Source organism: Cylas formicarius, unplaced genomic scaffold (genome assembly GCF_029955315.1).
Source record: "Cylas formicarius isolate icCylForm1 unplaced genomic scaffold, icCylForm1.1 PGA_scaffold_7__23_contigs__length_41026272, whole genome shotgun sequence".
In the NCBI taxonomy this organism is placed as follows: domain Eukaryota; kingdom Metazoa; phylum Arthropoda; class Insecta; order Coleoptera; family Brentidae; genus Cylas; species Cylas formicarius.
Window position 1 is genome coordinate 10,683,039 of NW_026844352.1, and position 12,797 is coordinate 10,695,835.

General features: G+C 32.6%; 2 protein-coding genes across 3 annotated transcripts in view; one reads left to right on the forward strand and one right to left on the reverse strand.

Annotated features, from left to right (window-relative positions):
• Positions 1-2,033: 2,033 nt before the first annotated feature.
• LOC132704858 (broad-complex core protein isoforms 1/2/3/4/5-like) lies at positions 2,034-4,187 on the reverse strand. Of its 2 annotated transcripts, none has more exons than XM_060675153.1 (7): positions 3,987-4,187; positions 3,477-3,833; positions 3,109-3,422; positions 2,928-3,048; positions 2,756-2,879; positions 2,587-2,644; positions 2,034-2,488 (listed from the first exon to the last, which is right to left on the reverse strand). In XM_060675153.1, the coding sequence occupies exons 2-7, from the start codon at positions 3,826-3,828 to the stop codon at positions 2,417-2,419; spliced, it is 1,041 nt and encodes a 346-aa protein (XP_060531136.1). In that variant the 5' UTR covers positions 3,829-3,833; positions 3,987-4,187; the 3' UTR covers positions 2,034-2,416. The 2 variants fall into 2 exon arrangements, with proteins under 2 accessions (XP_060531136.1, XP_060531134.1); XM_060675151.1 differs by having other exon boundaries at positions 4,043-4,184.
• A 5,441-nt stretch (positions 4,188-9,628) lies between these two features.
• The window catches only part of LOC132704962 (uncharacterized), a 32,575-nt gene continuing 29,406 nt past the window's right edge, over positions 9,629-12,797 (forward strand). The window contains exon 1 of the mRNA XM_060675321.1: positions 9,629-9,811. The gene's annotated coding sequence lies outside the window, so the exon portion shown is untranslated. The remainder of the gene's footprint in view (positions 9,812-12,797) is intronic.

The following is a 12,797-nucleotide window of genomic DNA, read 5'->3' on the forward strand; positions in this document are numbered from 1 at the left end:
AGAAAGTGTATTTCGACCAAATTGAAAGTACCTTATATTAATATCAACATAACTGCTAATACATTCAACATTACAATTAATTTCAAACAATTGAAAGTGCTTTTTTTCTATGACTTGCGTTAAAGGCCACCGACGTTTTTAAAAATCTAGTTTAAAGAAATTCGTCTCGAATAAGATGTTATTGATAAATCGATACATTTTTGAGATGGCAATTGCAATAATTATTACCATCCAAGGTCAGGTTTTCATAGCGTTTGTTGTATCAGAAAATTTAAAAAATTTGACGAGTCGCGTTATGTTATATATACTTTTAAAATATAAAATGCATTGAACAAACTAATTACACAACGAAATGGCTTGATTATTCAATTGCTATTCACCGACCTAATAATTTAATGCAGCATGCAATTTAACGCTAGCATGAACAACAAAAGAAACGATTTACAATTAAAAAATAAGTAGTTTTAATTATTTGCTTATTGTGCAAAGTCGAAATTAATATATTGCGCAAAAATCGTTCTTATTAAATGCATGTGTTTTTTTATTTTATGGATTCATTTAGTGATAAGTACGCCACAGCTGCAAATTTGGTTTTCCCATTGTACATCTTAAAATCACATAGAACCAAAAAGGTTATTCATTTTGTGCTAGTCATTAAATAACGTTTAATATTAAAATTAATTAAAAAAATATAAAGATGCAACACGCTTTTGTATTATTTTTTTTCTTTTTATATATAAAAGTAAATGCAAAATATAAAACACCATCCTGTAAATAGTTTGATTGATCTCATCACTGATCAGCAAAAGTTTTGAATTTAACGAATGGGCGAACTGGACAATCCGCACATTCTGTTTGAAAACTGAGAAATACAAAGCAAATCTACTCTATATGAAATCCATTAGAAATCTTGTGTTATATTTAGGACTGTGGTTGCATCTATGGATTTTGTGTATTTGGTAGAGATTCAGATAAATAAACGGAAAACCAAATCCAAATTGTTTATTTTTCTAGTTTATAGGATTTAATAACTGCATTAATGTTTGACAGCCGATTTTCCCAAGAATTAGCTACAGTACAAAACACTGGAACGTTTATATAATAAAGTGGCTTATCAAATAATTAGTTTATCATAAATATAAAATTTGGATAGACTGCAAAAGTTGGGAATTTAACTTCCATAGTCATGCACCAATATAAATTATTTATATATTTCATATGCTGCGATTTTTCTGCGAGAACTTGCCTATTCGCAAGTTCGCTAGTCCCATAATAAATAAATAAAAACAAATAAAAAAAAATAAATAATAAAAAATACGAACTACTAGCACCATAGTATTAATTAGAAATTGTGCCCGTCTATGCTTAAAAAAGGAAACAAATCAAGAAAATAAATTTTGGGGGTATCTTTTTGTGGAATGAAGATGTACAGAGGGAGAACTCATCGCCGTATCCAAATTCTAAAGCGATGATAAATCTATTTGAACCACTAGTGACACCTGTCGTAAACTGTGAAAAGCACTACTTGGATTTTGCGAGATAAAATTTGAATGAAAGCGAAATTTATTCGTTTCCAATTTACTATTTAGCCCTTTTGAGGTTTTATTTGAATTGCAAAGCAAATTTGACTGGATGAATTCAGCTTTTTAGCATATATTACTGTAATCACTGTCGCCATCTGTTGTGAAAGGCGCGTAGTATTATTTATCGTTTGCGATAAAATTTAATTTAATGTAAAATTACACCTTTGTCATTTATTCCATGACATGTCTGAGCTTTTTTTATTTGCGTTCCGAAGCAAATTTGGTTGGACGAATTCCATTTCTTAGAATAAATGGTTCTAATCATTGTCGCCATCTGTCGTAAGCGACTTTAAGTGTTATACATTCAACCAAGTAGCTTTATTGTCACAAATCAATAGTGCCATTACTTTGTTAGAAGCAAACGGCAGTTTCAGAAACTGTACTATTTTATTTGAATATTAGGAGAGCGATGGGTCAGTTATTTTCATTAAAAAAAAATCCACACAATACCATACATTTATTTCAAATATTTTCTTAAAGATTAATTAACTTCTGAAATGCTTTAGAATTGTTTTTATACTACATTAAAATCATCTTAACCTTAATATGAGGTTCTAAAAATGTACAAAAATGGGTAGGCGCCAGAATTTAGAGCAAATACAGTGTTATTAAACAAAAGCACTGGTGTGAGGCTTTAACACTTTTTCCGAGTTAATGAGAACACAATGTAAGGATACCACAGAATTCATTTACTATACTCAAGGCATTGGCAAATTCCGAATTTTATAATTAAAGTAATCTTAAACGTCTCATTTGTTTAATAACAATGTTAATTTTTGCACACTTATTATGGTAGACTTTATGGACAAAACTTTTTCAAAAGAAGGTTCCATTTATTCATCTTCAGATAGCAATATCGATTCTTCATCCACTTGAATCATCATTAATGGGTCTACAGGCGAGTTCTAAAAAATATATGAGGCAAACATTAAGCCAATTACAAATTAAATGTTATATTGTCAATTTCATTACTTTTATTAATTTTAACCTATATATAACTTACATTTCCGCTGTAGGCATCACTTTTTAATTTTTTTACATCCTCACCAATGAACGTGCAACTGAAACAAAGGATTTCTTTGCTACTTAATTTGTAAATTCTTCTAAGGCATAATAGATCAACACTGAATTTTTGATATAAGTAATTATTTGTATATGTAATTTTCACTCACTCTGTATATTTTTGTTTATGTTTTTCAGTTTTCTTGGCTGTGGTATAGTATGCCTTTTTCGTTTCTGGTGTCAGAGCTTTCCAAATATTTCCCAATTTAATTGAAATTTCTTTGTTGCTTTTGTCTACAATTTCGATAACATTTATCACATAATGATTGATAGACCACTAACCTGGATATTCTGCAGCCAATTTTGGTCTCCAATCTTTGGCAAAAATCATGAATGGACTTCTGGGTTTATAGTCAACAGCTTCTGGATGGTTATCCAGCTTTATACTTGGTGCACTTGTGTTCTAATAGTACACTTATAGTGAAAAAATATATAAAGGCAAAAAATCCTATATTAAACTCACCTCAGTTAGATTTTTTCTTTTTTTAAGTGGTGGATGTAAATCTGATATGATTTCATTTGTGTGCTGGTTGTTTGGACCTGTCTGTGTAGAATTCCGTACCACTGGAGCAGGAAAAGATGAAAGTTTAGTGGATTTACCATCTATATCTTGGTTAAGATCATTTCTCTGATCAGGCAAGTAGGTTTTAGGTACTTCTGTAGGTAACAAATTACTTGGAGGTCTTGATTCTATTTCCATATTACTAGCAGACTGATTTATATTAGGACGAGGTGACTCATGATCTGGCATATCTTTTAGTTTAACCGAACACAGACCTTAAAAAAAATCAAGGTTATAAATAGTAGAAATATATTGCTATAATATCAAACCTTTTATTTGCAGGCTCTGTCCTAGAGCCAAAACATTTGGAAGATCTTTATCCAAAACCTTAACTTCACCATGATACATAAAGTGCAAAATGTATTTAAGGTCTCGAAACCGAATTCCATTCAATAAAATAAATGGCTGCGTAACATTGCTATGAATTTGGAAGACACTTTGGAAATAATCGCTGCATGCTGCCAGTATTAATTTGTGAGCTTTAATATATTGGCCTTCACATGACAGGGTAACATCAACTAGGGATTCCTGATTTTGATGTTCAATGAAAATCTGGATGAAATTTGCCATGTGATTGTTCCACTTAAGATTGAATTGATCTCCTGAGCTTGGTTTTTCCATTTTACCTATAAATTACAATTGGATCAAATAAAATGTTTAAATACAGCACGAAATTAAAAAGACGGACAGGTTATAATACAGGTATTATATATATATGTATATAAGTTATCTGAAAATTCATGGAGATAAAAATATAAGGCTACTGATACCAAAATTACCAAATAAAGGTGCTAAAAAGAGAATTTCTAATAGTAAGTTTCTGATTTCAAATAACCTGCAATTCGCTACGTCCGCCAAATGCAGCTTTTTTTCGAAATTTATTAAAAATAATGCTTTTCTAGTAACTTCCCAAAAACCACCGAAAAATTACAACATAGTATACATAATAAGTCATTTTGGTAAGTTGAATTAATTGTCTCTGAGAACAGTATATATTTGTTGGAACAGAAGCTCATACGATTAACACAAAGAGGATAAAAGCCAAAGGTCGATTCTGTGGTGCAGCATTGCACGCGGCGGTTTAACCACCGTTCGCTCCTAGCAGAATCCACTGTATTCGTTCGAAAAATCTTTGGTATCGGTCTTCAATTTGTGTGACTCTGTTTAGGCAGTGTTTGGTGTTTGTTTTAAGTGTAAAAGTTCCGCCGGCCCCGTTGTTTTAACCGTTCACGCCGATATGGAGGCCGGATGGGCCCGAATGGTCCCCGGTCGAAGGGGGGGGATGGCGGTTTTTTATGGTATCGGTCAAAACTGTTCTTTGCTAGCTGAGCAAATTTTGGTTATTTTTTTCTTCGTATGTGTTGGTCATTGACCATAAGCGAAAATCCTCGACGGAAGTCGGCAATGGGCAAATGATCTTAGTAGTCGGGCCCAACAGTGTTTGTGAATCGTATAATTAACTTAAGCCAAAGCTCGGAAGTGTCACTCTACTCCTGCACACAATTCAATGATTTGATAGTAATGTTGTTTTGTAAAAAGAAAATTGTCTTTCAAACCAAATTTATTGCCACAACAACAATATTGAAAGCATAATAAGTTAAGGTGGATGGTTACAGTTTGTATTGCGCAAGCAGTGACGTCACAAATTCGAAGCAAGTTTCATACGTTTTTTTTTGTAGTAGACCATACAATTAGACTTTTGATGCTGGACTGATGCTGATGTATAACTAAGAAGGTAATACTTGTAAGGACAACTTCTATTACTTAGAAAACTGTACCTATGGTTAAATCTTTGCAAAGAGATGAGATACTACGTCATACTTCCTCTATGTCGGGCTCGTGAACACAGCTATGTTAACTATTTACTAACCTCTTTTGGCTTAGCGTCCTTGCGCGGAAACCCATTGCTTTGGTCAGTTTGGCTTAACAAACGTCGACGTCAAATGCGATTGCGGGTTGACGGGTTAAAAAGAAAAGAATAAGAATAAAAATTAGACATGATTATTAACACACTATTTACCATTGTACAAAAATTTGATCTAACCTCTGTTGGGAAGCAAACATGTAAAAGTAGCCTTATTATTATTATTTTAATTATAATAAACGTTACAGATGCGTGGCAAACGTTTTTAAAAAACTCGTTCCTTGTGGATTTGCAAAGACATTTAGACATTTCCACGTTAAATCTGCTTTATTTTCGAATTCGTAAGGAATCAATGGATTGGTGTACCTACATGTGACGTGGGCCAATTACAAGCGCTGCCATGGATATATGGACCTGATCCGCTGGTCTACTGAATGGGATCCCGTGTCCATTCAGTGGAGTTCAAGGATTTTAGACTACTACCCTTGAGACGGGTTAAATAATCGATATTGCCGTGTTTTCGGCGGTTGGGGGATAAACGTTGAGAGATAGGTACCATTGTTGTAAATTAACGGCCAGACCTTTGTTCATTTGATTTAATTGTCGATATATACTATTTTAATGAATATCCATCTGTATCGTCGCACATACCATAATGAAATGAAAATTCAGGTCTACTAAAAAAAGTGGAAGAATATACTTATAAAAATAAACCACTTTCCAGCACCTCTTAAGGATTTTTAGAATTAGAGTTTAGAAGTAATCTGTTATAAAATCATTTAGTATTGCTTTAAAGAAACAATAAAACTTTTTCATTTGAAAAGAACGAATTATTTTTTAACGTGATGCTTAGAATAATATTTAGTTTTCTAATGCAATGGTGGCACTTTTTCTTTATTTTTCCGAATTTAAAATTTTCACAATTAAGCATTTTTTAATTTGACATTTAATACAGGTTCGGACTGTATTTTGTATATCTTATTTTGCATAAATCGTCCATAAAAAAATCAAAATTGAAAAATTGGGAGGACGCGTGATGAAAAGAAAGAAAACAATTTCTTTCATATTTCTTCATTTTATTTGGTGTTTTCACTCAATATTAAATAATTTCAACTAATTTTATTTTCTTAGTAACGTTTGGCACCTTCAGTAGCCTGAATCACTCTTCTATTTCATAAACTTCCATTTGAATGTCGCTTTACTTTCCATATTTTTCTCCAAAAAATGGACATTTTTCCCTGCCTTAAAATTATTTGTAATTGTCAAGGACAAAATAATTACAAACTTGAGTGGCATCCGCAAAGACTTAAATTTTTTCAAAATATTTTTGGTCGGATAACCAATATAAATCGTGTTTCTAGAAAATATAATTTTTCTACTCCCGTCTGTAAAATACCTAATGATGCACCGATCTAGCGTGCGGGAAGCGTCACTTTACCACGTCAGTTTTGTTTCCCACGAATCCGAGCCATTTCGCACATTCGGGATTTTACCGCACGGATTTTGGAGCGATCTTATGTTTTCGGAGATATTTCCCACGCTTTAAATTTTGACGTTTGTCAATTCTGACGGTCATGTCAGTGAATGTATTTGTGTTGTTTTGCGAAAATGTACTCAAAAACTAACAGTCGTAGAAAAAGTATAGTATGTAACATGTTCGGTAAACCTTTTAACTCACTCGTTTATTAAAAACTCGCTCCGCTCGTGTCAAATAAACTCGTGAGTCAAATGCCGTTTACCGCACTATCGTCGTTTGATATCTATCAGCGTGCCATCAAAACTTGCAAACAATGTTTTGTTTTTCGAGGCAATAACAATTACGATTACTAAATGCTTTTAAATTGCATTCAAATGATTTCCATCGTAAATAAAAATATACGGGGTGTTCCATTTAAAAAAGTTAAGTGGCTGATTTTTTTTATATTTATTAACATTTGTGTTTGTTGGTACATAAGTCCAGACGAGAACACGCCACAAAGTTTTTATATAAAAAAGTTTTTGCTTATCCCCCTCCATTAATAATAATAATAATAGTCTTTATTGAGATATTTTAAGAATAAAAGGCAAACTAATATAACTACATACTTACCTCTTAAAATGCGAAGTCGGGCTTAAGATCTTGATGTCAGTTACTAAACATTAACTATTTTTCAAATTTTACAATAATAATAAAGTAAATATAGTAATAATAAGAGTCCAAATTTCATTGTTGGTAGCATAATAATTTATTTAGTACAGAAACTTTTGTAATTCCAACAGATGGATCTTATTTTTATTTTGCTGGATTCTAACAGATGAATTCGGAATATTTATTATAATTATTGTAAACTTTAATCTCGTTATAGGTAAAGCAGCGTTTAAATTTACAAGAATGTATTTCATCCTGAGAAGAACTGTGTATTTCATACCATAACACTGAAAGATCTTTCAAGTAGGTTAAATGCTCGGAATTGTCAGTAAAAATTGAAATAGCTATTTAGTTTTGAACCGTTGCTTGAAGGTGGTAGACAATAATTCAGTCGAAATATTAAAATGTTGTCGAACTTCCAATGTATTTATTTTTTGTTTACACAAATTTCGGGTAGATGTTTCACGAACCGTTTTCAAGTGCAGGCTAATTTTAATTCTAACACTTCGAGGCTTATATAGTAGACTATATCGTTCAACCGTGATGGAGTGGAGTGCAGTCAAGCGTTAGGATGTTCCGCTAGGAGGCCAACATTGATGCCTTCTATTAAGGGTTGCAAAATTGTAGGTATTTCCACGTTTGGGCTGCTAAAGGTGTTTTCACCAATTGAGACTATTTAACAAAAGAGAGACAAGTCAGAAGTACTATTAGGGATTTAAAAAAAATTATTGGCAACGAATTCAGGAGTACTTAGGACCCAGCTATACCAATTTTTGTAATGTTTCAGTGCAGGGTGTTTGAAATATCGTTTACGCCTCGTTTTTCAGAGATCTACAAAACAAAAAAAAATATCAAAATCAAAACCTATCAAATACCTTGCTTCCTCGAGACTTTCTGACAAAGTTTCATTTTTTTTTAAATAATTATCCTGATTAAATACCAGTGAATTTAAAAAGTTTCTAAAATAAATTGGACTGTTTACAATTGTTGCCAATAAAATAACATTCAATTGATTATTAATTAATTATCGAAAGCCATTAATATAAGTTTTTTTTTTGAAACTTTTTAACACCCCTTGTAATATAATTTTTCTACTCCCTTCTGTAAAATAACTTAAATTTACTTTACCTTACATTATACCCCAACCTAGCGTGCGGGAAGCGTCACTTTACCATGAGAGTTTCTTGTCCCACGGATTCGAGCCGCTCGGGATATTACCGCGCGGGGCTGGGAGCAATCGGATGTTTTCGGAGATATTACGGCACGCCTTGAATTTTGACGTTTGTTAATTCTGACCGTCATGTAAGTCAATACATTCATGTTGTTTTGCAAAGATGTACCCAAAAGCTAACGGTCGTAGAAAAAGTATAGTTTGCAACAATTTTGGTAAAGTTTTTACGTCACTCGTTTATTAAACTCGTAACTCAAATGCCGTTTACCACACTAAAATAATAAACACAATTGTTCATCTCTTCCGGCACATTTGTAGTTGGACCACATTTTGATAGTCTCTGTGTTTTGTGATTTGATTCAAATAGTTAGCGACCTTTGGACCTGCATGATAAAACTGGACTTGGCTATATTCAGGATGTTTCAAAACAAATGCGAAAAAAGTAACGGGCGATTCCTTATTTAAAAAAGGGTAGTTAGCTATAAAAACGCCAACCATTAGGAAGATATCGCGCTACAAATATGGCGGAAAAATGTTATGGTATTATAAAAACACTTCTGCATCTTTTTTCAAATTAATTAATAGGATTGAATTGGTCTACCCAAATTTTCTTCATTATTTTTTTTCATAAAATTTTTAAATAAAAAAAAAGAAATTAAAGACATATAATTTAGAAAAATAATTAAGTTTATTTGTCAGTTATCATCCAAACAATTGTATTTAGAAAATAATTAAAAACTAACATTTTTGAACCCGAACAACGTCAAATAAAGCGACAATATTAGATGATATAGAAGTACAAGTTTCGTTATAAAAAAAATATGGATACGTTTTTTGTTTAAATTTAGTTAAAAAGGTAATAGAAAATAAGCAGAAACTGTTTTTATAATTGTAATAAATCCCTAATATTTTATTATTTTATCAATTAAATAGAAAAATACACGTTATTTGTAATGATTGACTTTTGACCCATAGTATAAATAACAAACTTCCCTTTTTTTAAGCAAGGAATCGCCCGCTTAGGATTTTTCATTTGTTTTGAAACACCCTGTATATAATAAACTCTTTGGGTAGTTGTCAAAATATAAATGATAGTGTACGATAGTGCGCGTTGTCCGCGCCCGAAAAATCCTCGTCGATCACGTAGGGGCAGCGTCGCGGGGTCGGATCCAACGTCGTCGTCATGGCGTCGACGCATCCACCACGAGCGCATGCCAGTGACGTCAAACCGCCTCCACACTTAGTCTGGCGACGAATATACGACGGGTATGTCAGCAGCCTATCTATGGTTCTTGTGATGTTCGAACTATGTCGATTTACGGTAACGCGGAAGGCACGACATCAATTTTCGTCGAAAATCGCGGAAGCACTGTTGTATAAACGTTAACTTTACGGTCGATTTTCTCATCGGCGGACGTACGCGGTTCTTCGTCCCGACGACGTAAGTAAACCCCAAAGCTGACACCAAATTAATAATCCAGAGGCGCGAATCTCATTTATTAAAAAAAAATACGGCCGTCTTATATTCGACAGATATAGAAATGATTTTGTGAATGAATTTGGGAGTGTGGAATGGGAAGAGAGACAGAGAACGGACGATCAATAGACCATACGCTGCGAGTCTTGAAAAACCGCGGTCTCTTTATTCGGAGGGATGACATAGAGCGGGCGAGTATTTTACATTTTTGCGCGATTATTCGCTTACCTGAAAACCTCTGTACAATTCATTTACTATCCGAGCCTTTGTCTCGATCGCAACTTGGAAGAACAAAGTTATTATTGAAAAATAGCTACGCGAACTTTGTAAATATAAGAAGTTCTTTAATGGCAATGAAAGGGGTAATTTTTGAGTTAATTTAGTTAAAAAACACAATCTTGGAAGCTACGATTTCATATGTGATTATATTAAAGTTCAATTGGAAAATGAAAATCCAAAATTTCCGAATAAATCGAAATCTTAGATGTGCTAGTGAGATATAGTGATTACATTTTTTCTCTATCTGAAAAGGTTTATATATTCCTCAAAACTCTATTCGCAAATTGAATGAATTTTGAAGTACACTCTCGGAGGCATACATCCTTTCTAAAGTTGTATACTATCTTCTATTGTACTATTCACTGTTAACCGTTGCCTATAAAACCAGATTAGAAAAAAATCGGGTCAGTAGTGCACGATTTGTTTATTGTCTCCGAAATTTGATCGTATATCAGAAAAAATATTTAAGTTGAAATGGCTTAATATTAAATTCTTGTATATTTGAACGCTGTTTTAGCTATAATGTAATTAAACTTTATAGTAATTCTGATAAATATTTTAAATCTACCTCAATTATAGTATTTCTGAGAAAAATTAAGGTCTATTTGTTGGAAAGCCTTTGTCCGAAATATTATTTATTATTCTCCCACTCCTATTATTATAGCTCGTTGCTTTATTATTATTGTAACATTCGAAAAATGGTTAATGTCTCTTAAGCTAGATTTGGCCTTTTGAGACGTAAGTATGTAAGTATATTAGTTCGTATTGGTATTAATTAATTTTGTCAAAAAATTTCAGAATTGAGAATATCTCAATAAAGACTCTTATTATTATTATTGTTAATATTATTATTTTATCGAAAAAATATCATATAAAAGAACATTTTTTTATATATTTCCTAAGAAACGTTTCTACTATATCTTTGTGAAATTTGGTAAGTGCATTTTCAGGTGAACCACGCTCAGATGTCATTTAGGTATATTTCCAATATTATTGATTATTGATATCTATCCACACTAAATTAATAAAATCTAAATTACTTACAGAACCATATCTAATGTTCAATGGTGGCGTCAAATATAATAGTCGGTAACCGATCGAGGCCTAGCTACTTTGAAAAATTCTAAATAAGCCATGCTAAACATAGTTTTTTACGTAAAATCTAAACGTTACATTTCCTGTTATCGCGGCGGACATGGAAGTGCCATTCTTCACCTCATAAACCAAACCAACACGAAATCTGAAATTATGGATCTACAACACGCCAGGTTCTTGTTTTATAAATATTTTTCGTTATCACATATTAAGGGTGTTTGCGCTAACGACTTGCCGTAGATTTATTCATAATTATTTTTGTCTTATAATCGCCTTTCCAAACTATAGTCGCTTAACTTAACCAGCTGGAGGTGGAAAAGCGGGTGCAAGAAACTCAATCTCCAAACTCTTATCATTAATCACCACCTTTTCTTGGCCGGGATTTAATAGTATAGTGCTTTCATACATAAACGGTTTGGTGTTATTGAAGGTAATAAAACGATCTGTGTTATAGGAATTTTCTACATGTTTAACCGGATTTTTCTAAATATCCGGGGGTTTCTCATTAACACATTTTTTAAAATTAAATCTACAACACTAGTATTTAAAGTGGGAGAAGAACTTTGTGACCTAATGGAACCTTATATGGTTGACGACTGTGATAACTCGCATTATCCATTATTTTATATATATATATATATATATATATATATATATATATATATATATATATATATATATATATATATATATATATATATATATATATATATATATATATATATATATATATATATATATATATATATATATATATATATCCTGCATCCGACTGGAACCCTGCAGACGTTTCGCCAAAATCTCACTTGGCATCTTCAATGCTCGCGCTCCGAAAACACTTCGAACACTCGGAGCGCGAGCATTGAAGATGCCAAGTGAGATTTTGGCGAAAGGTCTGCAGGATTCCAGTTGGATGCAGGATTTGCAGGATTCCAGTCGGAGTTCAACGAGCGAACGGATGATATCCCGGAATATAGTGTCATCACATTTTTCCATCCGTGAATCAATACGTGAGAATATATATATATATATATATATATATATATATATATATATATATATATATATATCGGATGCGATTTTCACTTTTCAGACAATTCATAGGATACCCGAGATACGAGGGGTGCCCCAAAACTTCAGATTTCCAAAATGGCCCTGTATTTTAAAAACTAAGCAAGTCATGGAAAATTAGTGCATGTTAAATGTCATTGGCTAAAAACGAGATTTTAAATCTCGGATGGCCCTTCTCAAACTCGAGAGACCGAATACCCAAGAGAAATTGAAGTAAATATACACGCGACGGTCCAAGAAACTACATCCAATATATATATATATATATATATATATATATATATATATATATATATATATATATATATATATATGATGACACTATATTCCGGGATATCATCCGTTCGCTCGTTGAACTCCGACTGGAATCCTGCATCCGACTGGAATCCTGCAAATCTTGCATCCGACTGGAATCCTGCAGACGTTTCGCCAAAATCTCACTTGGCATCTTCAATGCTCGCGTTCCGAAAACACTTCGAAACCCAGTGTTCGAAGTGTTTTCGGA

Excerpts from the sequence above, each read along its gene's own strand:
- LOC132704858 (XM_060675153.1), bottom strand. The coding sequence starts at position 3,828 with ATGGAAAAACCAAGCTCAGGAGATCAATTCAATCTTAAGTGGAACAAT. Across the intron at positions 2,880-2,927 it reads ATTGGCTGCAGAATATCCAG|ACAAAAGCAACAAAGAAATT; the intron begins GTTAGTGGTCTA and ends TCGAAATTGTAG. Across the intron at positions 2,489-2,586 it reads GTGATGCCTACAGCGGAAAT|AACTCGCCTGTAGACCCATT; the intron begins GTAAGTTATATA and ends TATATTTTTTAG.